The following is a 26,400-nucleotide window of genomic DNA, read 5'->3' on the forward strand; positions in this document are numbered from 1 at the left end:
CAACTTAAAAACACATTAAAACACATTGCATCAACTTAAAAACACATTAAAATATATTGCAGCAACTTACCTCCAATTATTAAAGTTCTCCCCCAATGCCGATCCCGATCCCCTCCCCAATCCCAGGCCAAAGGGCCTCCCGGTCTGCTTTCCCCGCCCGCCCCGAGCCTCGAGTGGCTTGCCGGTCCTGGTCCCTCTCCCCCGTCCTGGCTGAAGGACTTGTCAGTCCCGCTCCCCCCTCAGCCCCGAGTCCCTTTCCGTGCCGGTCCCGCACTCCCACCCCTAGCCTTGGCCGAAGGGCTTGCCGTTACCACTCCCCCCCACCCCCGAGTGCCTTGCCGGTGCCGGTCCCGTTCCCCCGCCTCTAGCCCTGGCTGAAGGGCTTGCCAGTCCCGACCCTAGCCGAGGCCAAATGGCCCAGACCACTCCCCCATCCCTATCCCAGGCCGAGTGGCCGCCCGGTCTGCTCCCCCGCCTCATCCCAGACCGAATGGCCGCCTCCCTCCCAGTCCCCACACCTAACTACACCCGAAAGGGTTCCCCCCCACCCCCCCCTCTCTCTACCCCCCCGCCCCCCCCCCCCTCACCCCACCACCTCCCCCCTTTCTCTCTCCCCCTCTCTCTTACCTTTCCTGCTGCTGCTGTATGGGCATCTGCCGCACTTACCTGCGCCGATTTCCTTACCTGCGCCATTATCTTTATCTCTCCAGAAGGTTTTTCTGCAGAGGCCACATACACTGGCCTAAGCAGAACTGGAGTAACTCTCAGCTGCCAAACTGGCCTAAATGGCCAGAATTGGCACGAGTGGCAGGTTACGCTCCCTTTGGCTGAAAAAAAAACTTACCTAAAAAAATCGTAACTGAGTTATGCTGGTGCAAATTGATTAGCGAAACTGTTTTTTTAAAAACTTAGGCCAAAAAAAGCAGCTTGCTCCAAAAAAACGGCAAATCACTGGAGAAAATTGAGCCCTATATGTTGCAGTCTTGTTCTTGGAATACAGTTAATAAAATCCTCCTCCTTTCCAACTCTGACCTTTCTGTAATTGGCCTCCGACACTGCTCTAATGAAGCTCAATACAACGTTCAGAAGCACGAGAGGTAATTTAATAAAACTGCACGCCTGGCGTGGGGCCTGATCCACCAGAAGAGCATATTATGAATTTGGGCATTTACCTCCCATAATTTTCTATTCATTAATTTTAATCGACAAAAATCATGCAGGGTGCATACCTACTGTACAGGTGAGGTTGGGTGCACAATTTCATTAAATTGGTCCTAGTGTTTCATCTTTCTCCTGAGTACTCGGCATTCCTCTGCTCTGAACACTGACATTAACAGCTTCAGATATTAGCTATGTTCCCCTTTTTCTTAAAGCAGAGGGTGATGTGAATGCATGATGGGTCCTTCAGCATCTGAGAGGAGGTGAGGTGAATTGGCAGTTCCTGTTTAGACCTATCACCTGCATCCAGATCTTCGGCCTGTTTTGTTTCTTTTTGGGCCTGCTGTGTGCTTCCAGAATTTTCTGTTTTTATTTCATATTTCCAGGATTTCCTCTGCTTTCCTGTCCCTCATTTATCTCCATTTTGGAGGGTTTTATTGTGCATCTTTTCCAAGCCTGTTCACCATCTTATTTATCAACTTTCCTGCTCTTTTGTTCGTTTGATTCCTTTCCAAAGTTTAATTGAAATTTCTATTACATGAGCCATCAATTTTCATCTTTTCATCTTTTCAAAACATCTGATTGCTAGTCATTGAACCCAGAGTTCCTCCCAGTGTCACAATGCGGATTCCGTCCACTCCGGGGTACAACGGACATCATCTTCATGGCGTGACAACTGCAAGAGAAATGCAGGGAACAGTACCAACCCTTATACATGGCCTTCTTTGACCTCACAAAGGCCTTTGACACTGTTAACCGTGAGGGACTATGGGGCTTCCTCCACCATTTCGGCTTCCACCAAAACTTTGTCACCATCCTCTGCCTGCTCCACGACGACATGCAAGCTGTGATCCTGACCAATGGATCCACCACAGACCCAATCCACGTCCGGACTGGGATCCAGCAGGGCTGCATCATCGCGCAAACTGTCTTCTCGATCTTCCTCACTGCAATGCTCCATCTCACACTCAACAAGCTCCCTGCTGGAGTGGAACTAAACTATAAAACCAGTGGAAACCTCCAGGCCAGATCAAAGACCGTCCCATTCTCTGTCATCGAATTACAGTACATGGATGTCACTTGCATCTGCGCACATTCAGAGGCTGAACTCCAAGCCATCGTCAACATCTTCACCGAGACGTACGAAAGCATGGGCCTTACACTAAACATCTGTAAGGCAAAGATCCTCCACCAACCTGACCCGCCACACAGCACTGCCCCCCGGTCATCAAAATCCACGGCGTGGCCTTGGACAACATGGACCGCTTTCCATACCTTGGGCGCCTACTATCAGCAAGGACAGACATTGACGACGAGGTCCAACACTGCCTCCAGTGTGCCAGTGCAGCCTTCAGTCGCCTGAGGAAGACAGTGTTCGAAGATCAGGTCCTCAAATCTGCCACCAAGCTCATGGTCTACAGAGCTGTAGTGATACCCGCTCTCCTATATGGCCCAGAGACGTGGACCATATACAGTAGACACCTCAAAGCTTTGGAGAAATACCACCAACGCTGTCTCTGCAAGGTCCTGCAAATCCCCTGGGAGGATAGACACACTAACGTCAGTGTTCCCGATCAGGCCAACATCCCCAGCATCGAAGCACTGACCACACTCGCCCAGCTCCGTTGGGCGGGCCACATCATCTGCATGCCCGACACAAGCAAAGCAAACGCTCTATTCGGAACTCCTACATGGCAAGCGAGCCCCAGGTGGACAGAGGAAACGTTTCAAGGACACCCTCAAAGTCTCCTTGATAAAGTGCAACAGACCCACCGATACCTGGGAATCCCTGGCCAAAAACCAGTGGAGGAAAAGCATCCGGGAGGGCGCTAAGCACCTCGAGTCTCATCACCGAGAACATGCAGAAAACAAGTGCAGGCAGCGGAAGGAGCGTGCGGTAAACCAGTCCCACCCACCCTTTCCTTCAACGACTGTCTGTCCCACCTGTGACAGAGACTGTAATTCCTGCATTGGACTGTTCAGTCACCTGAGAACTCACTTTTAGAGTGGAAGCAAGTCTTCCTCGATTTCGAGGGACTGCCTATGATGATGATGACGGTCTGTACACCAAGTGCAGCCCAAGAACTCCTTTAATTTGATCTGCAATGCTCCTCCCAGGTCCAGTCTTCATGGGTTTGTGCACAAACCTGACTTCAGCACCTTTGGACTTCAGTTCTTTAAAGTTCCTGGGTCTGAAGAATTGAAGAAAGATGCCCCCTGATTGCTCAAAATCCATTAGTTAAGAAGGCGCCTTTTCTAGCACAGGAATTTTAAAGGGTTAAAGCTTCCAAGTTTTTAGGCTTTGGAGGCAGGGATCACTAACTCTTCTTTATGACAGTAGTCAGCATTCCTAACTCTTGACTTCTACAGCCCCACTCTTTGTTTTGTTCAGTCCTACTAATGTACTCATGTATCTATCCATTTCCAATTCTAGCACAGGGTCTACACCTGAGTGATGGTCTGTCCTTTCTTTCTTCAGATGCTGATCAACCTGCTGTGCATTTCCAGCATTTTCTATTTTTATTTAAGAGAAAGTTGACATTTTGAAATCAGATGTGCATCGATCATTTTGCTTCCTGAGCTTGGTAAAGGCTCTCCCTTCTTCCTCATTCCCTAGTTACTTACTGGAGTCCACTGCAGCAGATGTAATAGTTGTAGTTTCTTGAGTTCTTAGGATAAGAAACAGTAGAAGTAACTGGAGGTGGTTCAGTGCTAACTTCTGAAGAAACAAGGTTAGGAGAGAAAAACAAGCCTAGAATAGTATAAGGTGTGATGGGAACAGAAGGAAGGTGAAATAGGGAGGGAAGGAAGGAGAGATGAGAGGGATGGAAGGAGGTGGATAGGGGAGGGAGGGGCGAAGCGAAGGAGATGAGAGGAGAATCGGAAGGAATGAAGATAGAAGAGTTGACGAAGCCGAGGTGGAATATTTAAATCACTCCATCCAATTTGAACTATGAGCTCAATCCCTGTATTCACCCCTCACATCTTCCCCACTCCCCCTCCTCCTCCCTTTCCTTCCTCCTGCTCCTCCGCCATCTTCACTTCTCTTTTCCCAAATCCTTCCTTCCCATCTCCTTCCATCTCCCTCCTGTCTCCTCACTTCTCCCCTTCCTCTTGTCCCATTTCTCTTCCCCACTTTTGCCACTCCTCCTCACCATCTCCTCCTCTCCTCCTCCTCCTTTGTCTCCCTTAAGCACCTTCCCCTCCCCAACTCCCCCTCTCATCCCTCCCCCTCCCCACCTCATTCTCCCTCACCATATTCTTCTCCCCTTCTTTTCTTCATTTTTCCCTGTGCCTCCTCTTCATTTCATTCCATCTCCTCACAGCCTTCCCTCCATCCCCCTCCTCCTCTACCCTCATCTTCATCTCTCATCTCCACATTCTTCCTCTCCTCATCCCCCATTCTATCTGTCCTTCTTACTTTCCAACTCTCCTTCTTTCCTTCCCTCTCTCCTTCCTCATACTCTTTCAATTATCTCCTTTAAACTCTATACGTGATTATAACTCTTACTTCTACATTTCCTGTTAATTTACTATTATAAATTCCTATTTTCATTTATAATCGTAATTGCCTAAGTAAACCTGTCACGTTGTACTTACACTCCCCTGTTAGTGGTGGTGCTGCAGTGCCTTACATAGACAGTTTCAATTATAAATTTGGACACAGGAATTGATAACAGAAACATAAAAAATAAGGACAGAATGCATGACGTTACAGTGGGACGGTATTAAATCTGCACGCCCGGTTCCAATTATCTCCCATCATCTAACCCTGTTTTACCTGAAGACTACACTTGGTTTTGATTCCCCATGTGCAATACTATTGGAAATCAAGATAGATAAGTACATGCAAGTATCATAAGTAGTTGAGAACATTTGGAATTTTCAGACATTGGGGTGAATTTCCCTTTTGTCTGGCAGGACTTTGCCAGAAGAGCTGTGAAATGCAGGAGAAATAGTGTGAATGCTGTTTACACAGTTTTTCCAGGATTTCTGTGGTTCTTCCTTCAAAGTTACAGTCGGCCAGCAGGAGAACCGTTACAGAAATGCACCCCCTTTAACTGAAGTTAGATCAAATTTTAATTCTAAATTCCAAAGAATTTTAATTCGAGTTTGTTTGCACTATTCCGTTTTGAAGAAGACAGGAGGCATGTTGGCCTTCATAGCTAGGGGATTTGAATATAGGAGCAGGGAGGTCTTACTGCAGTTGTACAGGGCCTTGGTGAGGCCTCACCTGGAATATTGTGTTCAGTTTTGGTCTCCTAATCTGAGGAAGGACGTTCTTGCTATTGAGGGAGTGCAGCGAAGGTTTGCCAGACTGATTCTCGGTGTCATGTATTCAACTGTCATTGTAACCCATGTATAAGCTGATCTAAGTTGTACACCTTGAGAACACTGACCACAGGGGGCGAACTTGTGGGAGACACTCCTAACCTGGACTTTCCAGTATAAAAGGGGAAGCTCCACCCACCGTCTGCCTCCTGAGTTCTTGGTCATAAAGGTAACTGGTCACAGAGTGATCTTCTCTCAAGTATGGGCCTTGTGTGCATTTATACTGTATAGTAAGGACATATCATTGGCGACGAGAAACTGGGATTTAAACCACGCGAGCATGGACACTAGCAGCACAGAAGAGAGGTACTGTGTTGGTGATGATTGGGACGACTTTATTGAGAGACGACAGCAAAGTTTTGTCACTAAGGAATGGTTGGGACAGGATTCGGCCGACAAACGCAGGGCTCATCTCCTGACGTTTTGTGGATCCAGAACGTACTCCCTGATGAAGGACCTTCTAGCGCCAGAGAAGCCGGTGGACAAGACGTTCGAAGAGCTCAGTAAGGTGATCGGGGAACACCTTAAACCGGCGAGCAGCATGCACATGGCGAGACACCGGTTTTACACGCACCGACGGCAAGAAGGGCAAAGCGTTCCAGACTTCGTGGCAGATCTCCGGTGACTGGCGAGCCTATGTAAGTTCCCAGATGCATGCAGAGCGGAGATGCTGCGAGACTTTTTTATTGAGGGCATCGGGCACACTGGGGTTTTCAGGAAACTGATTGAGACCAAAGACTTGACCTTGTAAGCGGCGGCTCTGATAGCCCAGGTAATTATCTCAGGGGAGGAAGAGACCAGAATGATTTATGGCAAAAATCTTGGCTTAAATGCGGCAAACGACCAGGGAGTCAACATTGTTAATGTGGCACACAGTTCTCTAGGCAGACAAGGGCAATCGGACATGCCCCAGCATGTAGTCGAACCCAAAGGGGGAATTCAACAGAGACAATGGCTAGCTGAACGGCGATTCATGCCATCGCAATGGACAATGCGGCCAGAAATGGGGCCATCAACACCTGTTAATGGTGCGCTTAAGGACAGTTACAGAGACAGTCAGAGACGATCGACTGGTAATGGACCTTTTGTTTCCATCAATGGGGCATTCAGCTCATGCTGGAGGTCTGGAGGCAAACACCCAGCCAGAGCTTGCAGATATCAGCAGTATACCAGCAGAAACTGCAATGTCAGCGGTCACTTGGCGCGTATGTGCAGGAAGCCTGCAGCCAGGTTGATGTACGAGGAGGACGGGCCCGATGTAAGCCCTACGAGGCCAAATGAATACTCGGGGAAATCATTGGAAGCTGAAGTTCAGCGAGTTCATGTGGAGCACATATACAGCTCATATACTAGGACGCCACCGATAATGATGAAAGTGCTCCTCAATGGCATCCCAGTACTAATGGAGCTGGACACGGAGGCCAGCCAGTCCCTGATGAGTATCAAACAGTTTGAAAGCTTGTGGGTGTCCAAGGCCAGGAGGCCAAAATTATTGCCGATTGACGCACTGCTACGGACCTATACAAAGGAGATCATTCCGGTGCTAGGCAGCACCACGTTAGTCAAGGCCCACAAAGATTCGGAGAACAGGTTGCCACTCTGGATTGTCCCAGGGGACGGTCCCGCACTACTGGGGAGGAATTGGCTTGCTGTCATGAACTGGAAATGGGGCGATGTCAATGCAATTTCTTCTATGGCGCGAGTATCATGCTCACAGGACCTGGACAAATTTGACTCATTATTTCAATCCGGCATCAGCACTTTCATGGGGACCAAGGTAGTGATTCACATAAACCCCGGACACCAGGCCAGTACACCACAAGGCCAGGGCAGTGCCGTACGTGATGCGGGAAAAGATAGAAGGCGAATTGGACCGCCTGCTGAGGGAAGGCATCATCTCGCCCGTCGAATTCAGTGACTGGGCGAGCCCGATCGTGCCGGTGCTCAAGGCGGATGGGTTGGTCAGGATATTTGGCAATTACAAGGCCACCATCAATCGGGTGTCACTCCAAGACCAGTACCCGCTACCGAGAGCGGAGGACCTCTTTGCGCCGCTATCCGGTGGCAAACATTTTTCAAAATTGGACCTGACCTCAGCTTACATGACCCAGGAGCTGGCGAGTGAGTCAAAGAAGCTGACCACCATCACGACACACAAGGGGTTGTTTGAGTATAACAGATGGCCGTTCGGGATTCGTTCGGCCGCCGAGATCTTTCACCGAAATATGGAAAGCCTCCTCAAGTCGATTCCAAGGACGGTGGTTTTTCCAGACGACATCCTCATCACGGGTCGCGATACTGAAGAACGCCTCCACAACCTGGAGGAGGTGCTACGCAGACTGGACCGGGTAGGGCTACGACTGAAAAAGGCGAAGTGCGTCTTCTTAGCTCCAGAGGTAGAATTCCTGGGGAGGAGGGTAGCAGCAGATGGGATCAGACCTACTGTGTCCAAAACAGAAGCGATCCAGAGAGCACCCAGACCCCGTAACACGACGGAGCTGCGTTCGTTCCTGGGGCTCCTGAAATATTTTGGCAACTTTCTTCCAAAATTGAGCATGCTGTTAGAGCCGCTACATGTTCTCCTATGCAAAGGTCGCAATTGGGTCTGGGACGACAGCCAGGAAAGGGCTTTTGATAGAGCACGCAATCTGTTATGCTCCAACAAACTGTTAACGTTATATGACCCGTGTAAGAAACTAGTTATAACGTATGTGATGCGTTGTCCTATGGGCTCGGATGTGTGTTGCAGCATGTGAATGCCAATGGTCAGTTACAGCCGATAGCTTATGCCTCCAGAAGTCTGTCCCAGGCAGAAAGGGGCTACGGGATGGTAGAAAAAGAAGCGCTAGCATGTGTATATGCAGTAAAAAAAAATGCACCAGTACCTGTTTGGCAGGAAATTTGAGCTGGAGACAGATCACAAACCCCTAACGTCCCTTTTGGCCAACAACAAGGCCATAAATGCGAATGCATCGCCCCGCATACAGAGGTGGGCACTTACGTTAGCCGCCTATGACTACACAATTCGGCACAGACCGGGCACTGAAAACTGTGCCGATGCACTCAGCAGGCTCCCACTAGCCACCACTGAGGAGGCAGCTGAGCATGATGCTGAGATGGTCATGGCTGTTGAAGCTTTCGAAAGTAAAGGCTCACCTGTGACAGCCCGTCAGATTAAAGTCTGGACAAATAAAGACCCGCGACTGTCACTGTAAGAAATGCGTCCTGAATGGGGACTGGGCAGCCACGTACGGGGCATGCCCTGAGGAGTTTAAACCGTTTCATAGGGGCAAGGATGAACTCTCGATTCAGGCCGATTGCCTACTGTGAGGAAACCGAGTAGTCATGCCCCAGAAGGGCAGAGAGGTGTTTATCAGAGAACTTCACAATGAGCACCCGGGCATTGTCATGATGAAGGCAATTGCCAGGTCACACGTTTGGTGGCCAGGGATAGATGCAGATCTGGAACTTTGTGTTCGCAGGTGCAACACATGTGCTCAGCTGGGAAGCCCCCCCATAGCCCCTGGTCCTGGCCCGCCAAGCCATGGTCAGGCATCCATGTGGACTACGCAGGTCCTTTCATGGGAAAAATGTTTTTGGTTGTAGTAGACGCCTACTCTAAATGGATTGAGTGTGCCATTTTAAATTCAAGCACATCCTCTGCCACGGTAAAAAGTCTACGGGCAATGTTCGCCACCCATGATCTATTGGACGTCTTGGTCAGCGACAATGGCCCGTGCTTCACAAGCACTGAATTCCAGGACTTCATGGCAGGCAATGGAATCAACCATGTCAGAACGGCTCCGTTCAAGCCGGCCTCAAACGGCCAGGCGGAACGAGCAGTGCAGATAATCAAACAGGGGATGCTCAGAATCCAAGGGGGTTCCCTACAAAGCCACTTATCACGCCTCCTGTTGGCCAATAGATCCCGACCAAACTCGCTCACAGGGGTTCCACCCGCAGAGCTGCTCATGAAAAGGACGCTCAAAACCAGGTTATCCCTTTTACATCCTACTATGAAAGAAATTGTTGAGAGCAGGCGTCAGTCACAATGTGACTACCATGACAGGAATTCGAGGGCACGATGTATTGATGTCAATGACCCTGTTTTTGTCCTTAATTACGCTGCAGGGCCCAAATGGCTTGTAGGCACTGTGATTGCCAAAGAGGGGAATAGGGTTTTGGTAGTTAAACTTACCAATGGACAAATCTGCCGCAAACATGTGGATCAAACTAAAAGGAGGTTCAGCAACCCCACAGAAGAAGCAGAGGAAGAACACGATGTAGAGTTTACTCCACCACAGGTGACCGAATACCGGAACCAAATGGAGGAGAGCCCAGTCACTGTGGGCAATCCAGACAGGCCTGAGGCACCGCAAACAGCAGACACTCAGGCCAGCGCCCAACAACCGGAGCCCCAACTCAGACACTCTACTAGGGAGCGTAAACCACCAGGGAGACTTAACCTGTGATCCCAATAGGACTTTGGGGGGGAGGTGATGTCATGTAGCCATTGTAACCCATGTATAAGCTGACCTAAGTTGTACACCTTGTGAACACTGACCACAGGAGGCGAACTTGTGGGAGACACTCCTAACCTGGACTTTCCGGTATAAAAGGGGAAGCTCCACCCACCATCTGCCTCTTGAGGTCTTGGTAATAAAGGTAACAGGTCACAGAGTGACCTTCTGTCAAGTATGGGCCTTGTGTGCATTTACACTGTATAGAAAGGAAATATCACCCGGATGGCAGGACTGACATGTGAGGAGAGACTGGATCGACTGGGCATGTATTCACTGGAGTTTAGAAGGATGAGAGGGGATCTCATAGAAACATATAAAATTCTGATGGGACTGGACAGGTTAGATGCAGGAAGAATGTTCCCGATGTTGGGGAAGTCCAGAACCAGGGGTCACAGTCTAAGGATATGGGGTAAGCCATTTAGAACCAAGATGAGGATAAACTTCTTCACTCAGAGAGTTGTTAACCTGTGGAATTCTCTACCACAGAGAGTTGTTGATGCCAGTTCATTATAGATATATTCAAGAGGGAGTTAGATATGGTCCTTACGGCTAAAGGAATCAAGGGGTATGGAGAGAAAACAGGAAAGGGGTACTGAGATAAGTAATCAGCCATGATCTTATTGAATGGTGGTGCAGGCTCGAAGGGCCGAATGGCCTACTCCTGCACCTTTTTTCTATGTTTCTATGTTTCTACATTGATTATTCTAAGAAAATAAATCTCAACTTACCAGTTGTAGGGTCTGGATTCGTCATAGAGCTTGTTTCAGTCGTAGTGCTCGATTCAGTCATAGTGCTCGATTCAGTCGTAGTGCTCGATTCAGTCATAGTGCTCGATTCAGTCGTAGTGCTCGATTCAGTCGTAGTGCTCGATTCAGCCGTAGTGCTCGATTCAGCCGTAGTGCTCGATTCAGCCGTAGTGCTCGGTTCAGTCGTGGTGCTCAGTTCAGTCGTAGTGCTCGATTCAGCCGTAGTGCTCGGTTCAGTCGTAGTGCTCGGTTCAGTCGTGGTGCTCAGTTCAGTCGTAGTGCTCAATGTGGTAGGTATAATAGAGCCACAGGAAACTGGTATAATTGCTTTAACGATCAGCTTAGAACTGAAATGCCCTCTCATAGTATAATTGTGAATAGCAGTTGGGCTTTTTGATAAAGACTCATGTCCATCACCAAAATTCCAACTGTAGGATATAGCAGCATTTTTCAGATAATTGCTGGGATCATGAATTTTAACATCAAAGACGACATTTAAGTTCTTTATATAGATATTATCAGTGGTATTGCGATTGTTTTTTTGTGAAATGTGCACATAAGTTGGAACACGATCTGAAAAAAAAACAGAAAATATATTACAGATAAGCCATTTATCGATTGTAAGTTTAAGATTCATCAGAATATTTGTTTTGTGACAATTAACAATATTTAGAAAGGACATTCCATTAGGCTATACACAATATTTTTAGCTGCCAACACTTCGCAATGTCCTGCCCTTTTAGCCTTGTCAAAGGTTTTAATGGGTTGGAATGCTTTGTGAGGCTTCCCAAAATCTATCAGAATTTTTGTACTGTCTTTGTAACATTCTCCTTTAATTGTCCCTATTTCTTTAATTTCATTTACATGCAATTTTCCGCTCACCTTTAGTGGGTAATTTTGATTTTGTGCAATAGTGTAAAACAAGTGATAGTGAAGCGAGAACCAATTTTACATCTGCCCTAATTTTTATTACCATTGATTTCAGTGGAAAGGAAAACTCGGCAAGGTTTAAAGAGATGGCTGATTTGCTACCACCTGTGTCGCGGCTCTGCCGAAGTTGAATTTTACCCTCCTGAGGTGTCTGTTAGCATCCTTTTGTATAAGTGTTATAGAGTTTGCTGTCCATTGTTTGAGTAAAGTACTTCTGTCTCACAGTTTAAGGAGAGAGTACATTTCAAAAGTTTTTAAGAATATAAGAATCTGACACTTTAGATGGACCAGTTTTTTACCATTTGGCAACAGGTGCAGAGGCAAGACACAACTCCACAAATAAACATGCCAACATAATTTTGAGAAAGATTGTAATTGCTATTCTCCTTTCAAGAAGAATTTGTCTACTTTTTGCTCACATTTTTGGCATAGAAAGTCAATCAAAGGAACTCAACCATTTGGTTTGATTGTTCAAAGCTTGCATGACATGTTCAAAGCTACTATATTGGCCCTGAATTTGCGGTTGGTGACGAAGCTAAGGGGTACGCCGCTGACATCCGTAGGAAAGCCACACTTACCTGGTGCGAACCCCACTTCGAGAACTTGTGTTGTTTCGCTGCGGAGTTGTGTGCAGCGTAGTAGCCAAGGGGCATACCGTTGTGCATAAGCATACTTGGAATCAGGTGGGGCAGTGCTCCTTTCATTTCCTGACTCTTGATCAATCAGGAAACAGATGAGATTTCTATTGTTTGTGGTTGAAGATGTTCTCAGTTTTTAGTGTAACAATCACTTGTAAAGACCCACTATAAAGAGGACGTTATTGGTACAGGTGCATCTCTTAAAACCTGGAGCCGTTGGGACCGAGGCTGTTGTGTCTATAGTGTACTTATGAATGACTCCACAAGGCAGTATGTTGTACTTGAACTACAGTGACCTCGGTCCTTTATTCCAAACTCCAGAGTGTTGTGCAAGCATGGTGTGCAGCCTTTTATACAGGGCCCTGCCACCCGGGCAGGAAACCCCCGGTCTCCACCAGTTGCACCCTCTAGTGGTGCCAGCATGTATGTACACGGTATAAACCTTATTGATAGTACATCAGATAAACAAGTCTCCATCAGATACAATCTCACAGTAACTACACATAGAGTACATCGATAGTCAGCATATACAACATCACTCTCCCCCAAGTCCTTTGTGCCAATTACCTTTGCACTATGTGCTCTGACTTAGCTCTCCCCAGACTTAAGTGCCAATAGCCCTTGCACCTTGGCTGTGCTTTGGCTTGGCTCTCTCCCTGTTAACCCCCAAGTCCTTTTGCCACAACATTGGGTAGTGGTTATCAGATTGAATGGTTCAATGATGCGGTGGAGGTTCCAGTGGGTTCTGGGTGTGATCCATGTGTGTGCCCGTGGCTACATACCCTCCCCCCCACCACCGCCCCCCCACAGCAAGATCATGCAGCTGGCCCGTTACATTAACATATAGGATCAGATATAGTGCAAGTACAAAGAAAGGGGAAAAAAAAACTTTTTTTTAGTTTGTATCGTAGCAGCTAGGTTCCGTGACTTACACCTCGTTACGTTTTATGGTCGTGCGCCAGGATTGGGTAGATTGCATTCATGGTTCAGTCATGGTCAGTACTGAGGTAGCAGTACAGGTATGAGAGGATGCAGGTTCCAGAGCAACCGGACGGGGTCCTAGTCGTCTGATGGCGGCACTGCGCCCCCTGCTAGGAGGGTGGGCTTGGTTCGCTCTTCGAGCCAGGACTCAGGGCCTTTGCTGTTGCTTAGTGGTGGACAGAGCCACAGATGTGTGTGGCCTCCCTGTCCTCCTTTGAGGGCTGCAGAGTCTTCTGCCTGCTCTCTCACGGTGTTGGGAACCTGGCTGTTCCAGGTCCCGTTTGGGGAACTCGTTGGTTCTGACCTTTCACTCCCGAACATGGCCGAGGTAGCGACTGGGTCTGGGGGCTGCGCCGTCTCCACCCGGGTGGTGGGCAACGGCGGCCGACTGCGCATATTGGCGCAGTTTTCGTTTCCAGGTCTGTGGCGAATAATGCCATTGGGTGCCTGCAGCGTGGGATAGATCTGGGGCAGGGCATTTACCCTTCCGAATTCGCTCGCTATTCCCGACATCTCGCAACAACATTTTGTTCTTTATATTCGGACTGGTACCGACATCTCGCAACAACGTACTGTTCTTTACAGTGCCGACATCTTGCAACAACATTCTGTTCACAATCTTAATTGGTTCGTTACATTGATCGCCATGCATACTATGTCTCTTTAAGTGCAGTTGGTTGCAGGTCTCCTTTAAGAGAACCCTGCTGGCTTTAGCCCAATCAGATCCTTTGTTGGACCCACGTGTTGGTCCCTCAGCATTGCACCTCGTGATGTTGGCACGGCCATCTTTCCTTTCAGCCACGCTGCTCCTCGCTGCAGCAGGAGCGCCATCTTGCCTCGGTCCTCGAGGTCGACTGCCTTGATCCTTCTCTCCCGTGATTCTGCCACAAACGATGGAAGGGTACATGTGATTTCGATCTTCCTCCCCAGGAATCCTGCCTCTGGAGCCAGGAAGGTATTTTTAGATCGTTCCGGTCGGATCATTGCCACGTGATGGACTGTCTGTGCCTCAGGTGCTGCGCTGGTCTGTTCTCTGGTACCTGGCCCAAGCGAAGGTAAGGTTTTGCTCTGCCTCTGAGCACTGGGGACATCGATTGCTGGAGTGAAGAGGTCTTCCCCTTTCCACTGGATCTTCTCCATCCACCTTCTTGCAAGTAACATCGGGCCATCACCTGCAACAATCCACAGAGGTAACTTATGCACCACACCATTATGGATTATACTTACATCCGCACTACCAAGGACTGGGATTGGCTCCTTGGTGTAGGTGCACAACTTTTCCTGTACTGGAACCAGCTCGGGTCATTTTTCGTTCCACAGCCTCTCGAAGACATCCTGGCTCATCACTGATTGGTTCGCTCCTGTGTCCACTTCCATGAAGATTGGAATGCATTTATCTCGACTTCCATCTTCACTGGTGGACAATTGGTGGTGCAGGCATACACTCCATACACTTCTTCTTGGGGCTGAGCTGCCTCTCTGGCCAAATCATCATACTCCCCGCTGGATTCAAAGTCATCTACCAACTCCTCAGCTAGATGGTGAGTCATATTTCTTTTACACATGCGCTGGAGGTGGCCCTTCGTGTTACAGGCTTTGCATACATACTGTGCAAACCGGCACTGGTGAGCCCTATGGTTTCCTCCGCAACGCCAGCACGATGCTACTCGATTAGCACCCCTCGGCGGACTCTGAGTTCTGGAACCCTGAAGTCTGTGCTCTCTGCCTGGGCAGATCCACGTTCTACAGCCTTGCCTGTGAAAGGCACCATTCTGTGTACAGTACTTGCCAGGTTTGAGTCCACAGGCTGAATGATTTGCTTGGTGCTGCAGGTCGAGGTCATGAATGCCTGACTGATGCCGATGGCTTTCTGCAGGTTGACTGTGGTGTTGACAGATAATAGCTTGTGAAGGAGGCCCTCGTGGCTAATTCCTATAACGAAGATGTCTCGCAATGCTTCGTTGAGGTGCGTGCCAAAATCACATGGTGCCGCAAGTCTCCTGAGGTCGGCAGCATATTTTGCAATCTCCTGGCCCTCAGGTCTGCGGTGCGTGTAGAATCTGTGCCTGGCCATGCGAATGCTCTCCTTTGGTTTAAGTTGGTTGTGAATTAGTTCAGTCAGCTCATCATATGTTTTATCCTTGGCCGTTGTGGGTGCCAGCAAGTCCCTGACGAGGCGGTAGACCTCGGGCCCACAACTGGTCAGCAGTATAGCCTTGCGCTTCTCCGCCAATGCGTCCGTCTTCCCTGCCACAAAATATTGCTCGAGCCTTTCCGTGAAGGCATCCCAATCATCACCCTCTGCAAAGTCTTTTATTGTGCCAAAGGTAGCCATGATCACATGAAAGTCCTTATTCTTGTCGCCAGTTGTTATGTCTATAATGTACATATGAATGACTCCAAAACAATGTGTTGTACTTGAACTGTTGTGACCTCGGTCCTTTATTCCAAACTCCAGAGTGCTGTGCAAGCATGGTGTGCAGCCTTTTATAAAGGGCCCTGCCACCAGGGCAGGAAACCCCCAGTCTCCACCAGTTGCACCCTCTAGTGGCGCCAGCATGTAAGTACACGGTGTAAACCTTATTGATAGTGCATCAGGTAAACAAGTCTCCATCTTATACAATCTCACAGTGACTACACATAGAGTACATCCATAGTCAGCATATGCAACAGAGGCCATTCCAGATTCCGGACTTTTCCGGACTTTCGATTTGTTTCTGACATCATGGGTATTTCTGGATTTCAGAACGTTAGAAAGGGACGTTCGGCCCTGCCGAGGAAGTTGTAGGTCGGGGCCCCGCCAAGGAGGCCCTGAGGTAAGGGCAGCAGCAGCGAGGCTTTCATGTATATATCCTTGGGTTTACTAGCCACCAGGTGGCACCACTGTCAAAGGTCATTGGGCTGTGCGCACGTGTGTGCGGCCCAGGTATGAAAGGCCAGCCATTTTATAATGTAATGACTTTGACCCCTAATAAAGTAGAGCCAGGTTTGTACCTGTTCAGAGTTTACAGTATTCAGTGTATTGAGTTATTGCATACACAACATTTGGTGATGAGGTAACAAGAACCTTCACATGCATAAATGAGCACAATTGGAATTCTGGAGCGATTCATGGAGGGAGAAGATTGGGCAGACTTTGTAGCCTGCTTGAACCAGTTCTTCGTGGCCAACAAAATGGAGAAAGAGGCAGACGCAGTTCGTCGCTGGGCGGTCCTCCTCACGGTTTGATGTCCGAAAATCTATGGACTCAAAGAATCTCTTCTTGCCCTTAAGTCCAACGGACAAGGACTAGGAAACATTGTGTGCTCTGGTACTTGACCATCAGATGAAGGTATCATCATCTCAGGATATCGATTCTATACACACGTTCATTCTGAGGGCCAGGATGTATCTGAATTTGTTGCCAACCTAAGACATCTAGCTGGACCATATAAGTTTGAAACTGTGTTGGCAGACATGCTGCGGGACTTCTTTGTAATCGGCATCAACCACGAGGTGATCCTACGTAAGCTACTGGCGGTGGAGATGCTGGATTTGAGCAAGGTCATCACGATTGCCCAATCATGCACGACGATGGACAAACGCTTAAAGCAGATATAATTGAAAAATCGGAACTCGGCAGAGCTGCATATGGCAAGGCCTACTCGACTGCATATGCGAAACCTGTGGCTGCTCAAAGTTCGCCAACGGGAATTAATCCAATATCACAGTGTTGGCATTGTGGGGGGAATTATCGGCATCATCTGTGTCGGTTTAAACAGTATATTTGTAAAGGCTGTTCAAGAATGGGGCATCTCCAGCGCATGTGTCCGCAACTGAGCAAGCGTGCTGCGACACACCACGTGGAGGATGATGACCAGTCTAGCGCGGATCCGGATATGCAATCCGAGATACCAGAGGAGGAAGTGTATGGAATGTATTCATTCCTAACAAAGAGCCAACCGATAATGATTAATGTAAAACTTAATGGTGTGCCGTTATCGATGAAATTAGACACGGGTGCGAGTCAATCAATAATGAGCCAGAGGACATTCGACAGGCTGTGTGATACTAAGTATGTGAAGCCTAAGCTGAGTCCAGTCAATGCCAAGTTGTTTACGTACACTAAAGAACTCATAACGGTGGTTGGCAGTGCAGTAATCAAGGTGTCGTAAGATGGTGCTGTTCACGATTTACCATTATGGATTGTTCCAAGCAATGGTCCAACGTTGTTCGGCAGGAACTAGTTAGAAAAAAATCAAATGGAACTGGAACGAGATCAAAGCGTTGTTGTCGGAGGAGGATACTCCATGTGCTCAAGTGCTGAGCAAGTTCCCCTCGCTGTTTGAACCAGGCATCGGCAATTTCACGGGAGCCAAGGTGCAGATCCACGTGGACTCGGATGCAAGCGCCAACCATCATAAAGCTCGGGCAGTTCCATACATGATGAGGGAGAAGGTCGAAATCGAATTGGACAGACTCCAGCATGATGGGATCATATCACCGGTCGAATTTAACGAATGGGCCAGCCCCATTATTCCCGTGTTGTAAAGTGATGACACTGTCAGGATTTGTGGAGACTACAAGGTTATGATCAACCGAGTTTCAAACCAGGATCAATACCCGTTACCAAAGGCTGATGACCTGTTTACAACACTAGCCAGGGGGAAGTCGTTCACAAAACTGGATCTGACGTCTGCCTTCATGACACAGGAGCTGGTCGAGATGTCGAAGAAACTTATGTGCATCAACACTCATAAAGGAGTGTTTATCTACAACAAGAGCCCTTTTGGAATTCGCTCGACTGCAGCCATATTTCAGAGGAACATGGAGAGTCTACTGAAGTCCATCCCCAGAACTGTCGTGTTCCAAGATGACTTACTGGTCACTGGTCGTGACTCCGCCGAACATCTGAACAACCTGGAAGAGGTTCTACATCATCTGGACAAAGTGGGACTCAGACTGAAACGCTTGAAGTGCGTCTTCATGGCACCGGAAGTCGAATTCCTGGGGAGGAAAATTGCTGCAGACGGTATCAGGCCTACAGACTCGAAAACCAAGGCCATCAAAAATGCACCCAAGCCTCAGAATGTGACGAAGCTGCGTTCGTTCCTGGGTCTACTCAACTACTTTGGAATTTTCTTACCTAGATTGAGCACTTTACTAGAGCCACTGAACATGCTGCTAAGAAAAGGCGACAACTGGGTTTGGGATGGTTCTCAAGACATAGCTTTTGAGAAAGCTACTAATCTGCTTTGCTCTAACAAGCTGCTGGTACATTATGATCTGTGTAAGCATCTCCTATTGGCCTGTGATGCTTCGTCATATGGAGTTGGTTGTGTGCTCCAACAAGCTAATGAGTCGGGCAAATTACAACCTGTTGCATATGCTTCAAAAAGTTTGTCAAAGGCAGAAATATCCGACAGCATGGTAGAAAAAAAAGCACTAGCCTGTGTGTAGGGGGTTAAAAAGATGCATCAGTACCTGTTTGGTCTTCCGTTTGAACTGGAAACAGATCACAAGCCATTCATTTCATTGTTTTCGGAAAACAAAGGTATCAATACCAATGCATCGTCCCGCATCCAGAGGTGGGCACTGACATTATATGCCTCTGATTATATCATTCGCCATAGCCTTGCCACTAAGAATTGTGCCGATGCATTGAGCCGTCATGATAGGTCCAAGTCAGCATGGATTTGTGAAAGGGAAATCATGCTTGACAAATCTTCTGGAATTTTTTGAGGATGTTTCCAGTAGAGTGGATAAGGGAGAATCAGTTGATGTGGTATATTTGCACTTTCAGAAGGCGTTCGACAAGGTCCCACTCAAGAGATTGATGTGCAAAGTTAGAGCACATGGGATTGGGGGTAGTGTACTGACATGGATTGAGAACTGGTTGTCAGACAGGAAGCAAAGAGTAGGAGTAAATGGGTACTTTTCAGAATGGCAGGCAGTGACTAGTGGGGTACCGCAAGGTTCTGTGCTGGGGCCCCAGCTGTTTACACTGTACATTAATGATTTAGATGAGGGGATTAAATGAAGTATCTCCAAATTTGCGGATGACACTAAGTTGGGTGGCAGTGTGAGCTGCGAGGAGGATGCTGTGAGGCTGCAGAGCGACTTGGATAGGTTAGGTGAGTGGGCAAATGCATGGCAGATGAAGTATAATGTGGATAAATGTGAGGTTATCCACTTTGGTGGTAAAAACAGAGAGACAGACTATTATCTGAATGGTGACAGATTAGGAAAAGGGGAGGTGCAAAGAGACCTGGGTGTCATGGTACATCAGTCATTGAAGGTTGGCATGCAGGTGCAGCAGGCGGTTAAGAAAGCAAATGGCATGTTGGCCTTCATAGCAAGGGGATTTGAGTACAGGGGCAGGGAGGTGTTGCTACAGTTGTACAGGGCATTGGTGAGGCCACACCTGGAGTATTGTGTACAGTTTTGGTCTCCTAACCTGAGGAAGGACATTCTTGCTATTGAGGGAGTGCAGCGAAGGTTCACCAGACTGATTCCCGGGATGGCGGGACTGACCTATCAAGAAAGACTGGATCAACTGGGCTTGTATTCACTGGAGTTCAGAAGAATGAGAGGGGACCTCATAGAAACATTTAAAATTCTGACGGGGTTAGACAGGTTAGATGCAGGAAGAATGTTCCCAATGTTGGGGAAGTCCAGAACCAGAGGTCACAGTCTAAGGATAAGGGGTAAGCCATTTAGGACCGAGATGCGGAGGAACTTCTTCACCCAGAGAGTAGTGAACCTGTGGAATTCTCTACCACAGAAAGTTGTTGAGGCCAATTCACTAAATATATTTAAAAAGGAGTTAGATGAGGTCCTTACTACTAGGGGGATCAAGGAGTATGGCGAGAAAGCAGGAATGGGGTACTGAAGTTGAATGTTCAGCCATGAACTCATTGAATGGCGGTGCAGGCTAGAAGGGCCGAATGGCCTACTCCTGCACCTATTTTCTATGTTTCTATGTTTCTATGTCTGTCGTTGCCCACACCGGAGGTGGAAACGCCACAACTGGCATACCTACATTTAGTCATAGATGCTTTTGAAAGTGAAGGAACTCCTGTCACGGCCCAATAAGTTAAGACCTGGATCAGGCAGGACCCGATATTATTGATTGTGAAACGTTGTATCCTTAGTTGTGATTGGTCTGCCATACCCAAGTAAATGTTTGAGGAGACCAAACCTTACATCCGTCACAAAGACGAACTATCCATTCAATCAGATTGTATTCTCTGGGGTAATTGTGTTGTTATGCCCAAGAAAGGCAGAGAGAAATTTGTGCATGATCTACATATCATGCATCTCGGTATTGTCATGATGAAAGCCATTGCCAGGTCTCATGTATGGAGGCCTAGAATTGACTTTGATCTGGAATCATGTGTGCATCAGTACAACACTTGCATGCAGCTTAGTAAAGCACCAGCGAAATCGCCACTCAGTCTGTGGTCGTGGCCATCTAAACCATGGTCCAGGATCCACATTGACTTTGCAGGTCCCTTCCTGGGAAAGATGTTCTTAGTTGTGGTGGATGCTTATTCCAAATGGATAGAGTGTACAATCATGTCATCCAGCACATCCACAGCTACCATTGAGAGCCTTTGTGTCATGTTTGCTACGCATGTTCTGCCTGACATCATTGTAAGCGACAATGGATCATGCTACACCAGTATGGAGTTTCAAGAGTTCATGATTCAATGGTATCAAACATGTGAGGTCAGCACCATTCAAACCCGCATCCAATGGACAACCAGAGTGTGCTGTCCAAACCATCAAGCAGAGTATGAAACGTGTAAGTCAAGGTTCACTGCAAACTCGCTTGTCACGCATATTGCTTAGTTGCAGGACAAGACCCCATATGCTCACTAGGGTCTCCCCTGCTGAACTATTGATGAAGAGAGGTCTCAAGACCAGGCTCTCTCTTGTCCACCCTGACTTGAATAACCATGTCGAATACAGACGTCAAAGTCAGCAAGGGTATCATGATCACGCTACTGTGTCACGCGACATTTCTATCAATGATCCTGTGTATGTACTGAATTATTGTCAAGGTCCCAAGTGGATCGCCGGTACTGTTAGGGCCAAGAAGGGTAACAGAGTGTTTATCGTCAAGCTCAAGAATGGGCAGACATGCAGGAAACATGTCGATCAGATAAAGCTGCGGCACACGGATGAACCAGAACAGTCTGAGGAAGACACAATCAATGACCAACAAACTACCCTCAGTCATCAGAGGACTCCGCTGTCATCAATGAATCTGGACTTTCAATCACTGACATGGTCAATGAATAAGAACATAAGAAATAAGAACAGGAGTGAGCCATATGCCTCCTCGAGCCTGCTCTGCCATTCAATAAGATCATGGCTGATCTGATCCTGGACTCAGCTCCACTTCCCCGCCCGCTCCCCATAACCCCTTATCCCCTTATCGTTTAAGAAATTGTCTATTTCTGTCTTAAATTTGTTCAATGTCCCAGCTTCCACAGCTCTTTGAGCAGCAAATTCCACAGATTTATAACCCTCTGAGAGAAGAAATTTCTCCTCATCTCTGTTTTAAATGGGCAGCCCCTTATTCTAAGATCATATCCTCTAGTTCTCCCCCATCAGTGGAAACATCCTCTCTGCATCCACCTTGTCAAGCTCCCTCATAATCTTATACATTTCGATAAGTTCACCTCTCATTCTTCTGAATTCCAATGAGTAGAGGCCCAACCTACTCAACCTTTCCTCATAAGTCAACCCCCTCATCCCCGGAATTAACCTAGTGAATCTTCTCTGAACTGCCTCCAAAGCAAGTATATCCTTTCATAATCATGGAAACCAAAACTGCAGACAATATTTCAGGTGTGGCCTCACCAATACCTTATGTAGCTGTAGCAAGACTTCCCTGCTTTTATACTCCATCCCCTTTGCAATAAAGGCCAAGATACCATTGGCCTTCCTGATCACTTGCTGTACCTGCATACTATCCTTTTGTGTTTCATGCACAATTACCCCCAGGTCCCGCTATACTGCAGCACTTTGCAATCTTTCTCCATTTAAATAATAACGTGCTGTTTGATTTTTTTCTGCCAAAGTGCACGACCTCACACTTTCCGACATTATACTCCACCTGCCAAATTTTTGCCCACTCACTTAGCCTGTCTATGTCCTTTTGCAGATTTTTTGTGTCCGCCTCACACATTGCTTTTCCTCCTATCTTTGTATCATTAGCAAACTTGGCTACGTTACACTCAGTCCCTTCTTCCAAGTCGTAAATATAAATTGTAAATAGTTGGGGTCCCAACACTGATCCCTGTGGCACGCCACTAGTTACTGGTTGCCAACCAGAGAATGAACCATTTAACCCGACTCTCTGTTCTCTGTTAGTTAGCCAATCCTCTATCCATGCTAATATATTATCCCCAACCCCATGAACTTTTATCTTGTGCAGTATCCTTTTATGTGGCATCTTGTCAATTGCCTTCTGGAAGTCCAAATACACCACATCCGCTGGTTCCCCTTTATCCAGCCTGATCGTTACATCCTCAAAGAACTCCAGCAAATTTGTCAAACATGACTTCCCCTTCATAAATCCATGCTGACTCTACCTGACCGAATTTTGCTTTTCCAAATGTCCTGCTACTGCTTCTTTAATAGTGGACTCCAACATTTTCCCAATCACAGATGTTAGGCTAACTGGTCTATAGTTTCCTGCTTTTTGTCTGCTTCCTTTTTTAAATAGGGGCGTTACATTTGCAGTTTTCCAATCTGCTGGGACCTCCCCAGAATCCAGGGAATTTTGATAAATTACAACCAATGCATCCACTATCCCTGCCGCTACTTCTCTTAAGACCCTAGAATGCAAGCCATCAGGTCCAGGGGATTTATCTGCCTTTAGTCTCGTTATCTTACTGAGTGCCACCTCCTTAGTGATTGTGATTGTGTTAAGTTCCTCCCCCCCATAGCCCCTTGACTATCCACTATTAACTATCTGGACTTTCAATCGCTGACGTGGTCGTTGCAACTCCCATCAGATCGGCTACCCAGCCCCCAGTCATAACAGACTCAGAACGCTCGGCCAAGGCTGGAGTTGAACTGAGATATTCAACTCAGGAGTGGAAAGTCCCGGACCGCCTCAATTTGTAAAATTACCGTTACTAATATCTTAAAGGGGGATATTGTCATGTATGTATGCTTGGGTTTACTAGCCACCAGATGGCGCCATTGTCGGAGATCATTGGACTGTGCGCACGTGCGCGCGGCCCAGGTATAAAAGGCCAGCCATCTTGTAATGTAATCACTTTGGGCCCTAATTAAGTAGAGCCGGAGTTTACAGTATTCAGTCTAGTGAGTTATTGTATACACAACAGAGGTGAGCAGGACGAGGCGAGTGGCGGCGAGGCTAGGTCCGAGGTCGGGCAGCGGCGGGGCCCCAAAGTCAGCAGTGTCATCGGGTCCGGATTCCGGAACATTTTGCGGATTCCGGACGACCCTGCCACCGATCGTCCCAGAGACCAGATTCCGGAACTCTGGATTCTCGATGCTGTACCTGTATTTAAATATTTAACTTACACAAAACAAAAGCGAAACAAATTCATTTCTGCACTTGCAAGCCTGGTAATCAAATACTAAAAATGTTGAATTTTCCTATTCCATTAAAACTGGAATCTATGAAGGAATTGTTAAAATAAAGCTATGAGAACAGCAACAGATTTATACCATGTTGGATTCATAATTTTATATCCTGATATAACGTACAGCACTAGTGTCACGGAAAAGGTGTCTGTTTAAAAAAAAATCGATAAAAGACGAAAGGAATGGTCAGCATTGCATCCTAATGCTTATTCTAGTGGGTTTTGACAAAAGAGGCAATGTAAACTGAGAAGGCATTGTTAATTTAATTTCAAAATAATTAATACCTATACAATTTTCTCATCCCCTTCCCTTTATGCTGCACAAACAGGCTCCTGTGCCTGAAGCCTGGCACCATCCAGGAAAAAGCAGTTCACTTGATTGGTGCCCCTGCCACTGGACTCAGGATCTAACCCTTTCACCACCTACACACTGTTTGAAGTTTGAACAATTTATAGGATGCACTGCAGTAACTCACCAAGATTACTTCAACACCATCTCCCTCTCCTGTGACTACCATAAAGAAGAACAAGGGCAACAATGTTGTGGGACACCATTACCTCCAGGTTCCGCTCCAAGCCAGACTGCATCCTGACTTGGATATATATTACTGTTCTTTCATTGTTGTTGGATCAGAATCCTGGAATTCCCTACCTAACACTATTGTGGGAGCACCTACAAGGACTGCAGCAGCTCAAGGAGTTGGCTCACCACCACTTGCTCAGGGAAACTAGGATGGACAATAAATGCAGTCCCGCCACCAACACCAACATCCCCAGAATAAATCATAAAAAGATGAAATGCGGAACATAACTGTCATGTATCTCACACTACTGTATATAACTGTATCTTACCATGCTATACATGACTGTAACTAGATATAACCTGTAACCACAAGCATACTTTACCACCAGGGGTGCACTTGCAGGAGACACTGCATACCTGTTCCACAAAGGTATATAAAGGCAGGTCTCAGGCAAGTGTGGCACTCGAGAGCTGTGAAATAAAGGTGCAGGTCCAGAGTGACCTTGACTTCAGCATGTGCCTCGTGTAAGTCTGTACTGCAGGGTCAGGACTTTACAGTGGCGATGAGGATGGGATCACAGAATCCACAGAATGGCTACCAACGGCACAGATGAGAAATACAATGCTGGAGACAATTGGGAGGACTTTATAGAAAGGCTCCAGCAAAGCTTTGTAACCAAAGACTGGTTGGGCGACAATAAGGCAGACAAGAGAAGAGCACATCTCTTGACCAGCTGTGGCTCGAAAACATACGCCTTAATGAAGGACCTGCTGGCACCCGAGAAACCAGCAAGCAAGTCGTTTGAGGAGTTGAGCACACTGGTGAGAGACCACCTGAAGCCAGCGAGCAGCCTACACATGGCCAGACACAGGTTCTACAACGACAGACGCTGTGTGGGCCAGAGCATACCCGACTTTGTGGCGGAACTTCGGAGGCTGGCTAGTTTATGTGAGTTCTCCGATGAACTAAGGAGAGAAGTACTGAGAGACTTTTTTATTGAAGGAATAGGCCACACAGGCATATTCCGAAAGCTTATCGAGACCAAGAACTTGACCCTAGAGGCAGCAGCACTGGTCGCACAGACATTCTTGGCAGGAGAAGAAGAAACGAGGTTGATCTATACTGCGGGTACGACAACTAACGAAATATCGGAACAAGGGGTTCACAGCGTGAAACAAGCCGCTACCCCCACACACAGACAAAGGCAGGAGAGCAGGCCTTCAACAGCAGGCAGTGGCGCCAGAAGCCATCAAGGGCCACATGAACAGCCGTTCACACCTCATCAACCCACAATGCGAGCAATCAGCTACAGACTGGGAGAAGCTCAAGAGAGATCAGCCAGACGCAGCTCATCCTTCGGAAATAATGGAAGCGGTCTGTGCTGGAGATGTGGGGGAAGGCACTCAACAAGGGGGGTGTCAATTTCAGCATGCTGTTTGCAGAAACTGCAACTATACAGGGCATCTGGCTCGCATGTGCAGAAAAACAGCAGCTAGGCTGGTATACCAATCGGAAGGGTCGGAAAGCGGACCAGAAGACGATGGGGACAGTGCCCGGGACACCGATCAATGTCCACTGTTCTTACAACAAGACGCCTCCAATAATGATGAGGGTCCTACTCAACGGGATACCTGTCAACATGGAACTGGATACGGGAGCTAGTCAATCTCTCATGAGCGTCCAACAATTTGAACAGCTGTGGCCGCACAAAAGCAACAGACCAAAACTCACAAGGATCGACACCAAACTAAGGACCTATACCAAAGAAATCGTCCCAGTCCTTGACATGCTCTCAGTCACACACAAAGGGACGGTGAACCGACTTCCTCTGTGGATTGTCCCCGGAGATCTCCCAGCACTGTTGGGGAGAAGCTGGCTGGCAAAACTAAATTGGAAATGGGATGATGTTCACGCCATGTCGTCAGAGGAACGGACCTCCTGCTCAACAGTTCTAAGTC

At 47.5% G+C, this 26,400-nt stretch overlaps 1 protein-coding gene across 2 annotated transcripts in view; it reads right to left on the minus strand.

Moving 5' to 3' along the window:
* Window positions 1–26,400, minus strand: part of gpnmb (glycoprotein (transmembrane) nmb) — a 116,822-nt gene that overhangs the window by 34,879 nt on the left and 55,543 nt on the right. For both annotated transcript variants that reach the window (XM_070879949.1, XM_070879948.1), the window contains exon 6: window positions 10,742–11,332. In XM_070879949.1, the coding sequence (XP_070736050.1) occupies window positions 10,742–11,332 (591 nt within the window). The remainder of the gene's footprint in view (window positions 1–10,741; window positions 11,333–26,400) is intronic.

Source organism: Pristiophorus japonicus, chromosome 5, assembly GCF_044704955.1.
Source record: "Pristiophorus japonicus isolate sPriJap1 chromosome 5, sPriJap1.hap1, whole genome shotgun sequence".
Taxonomy (NCBI): domain Eukaryota; kingdom Metazoa; phylum Chordata; class Chondrichthyes; family Pristiophoridae; genus Pristiophorus; species Pristiophorus japonicus.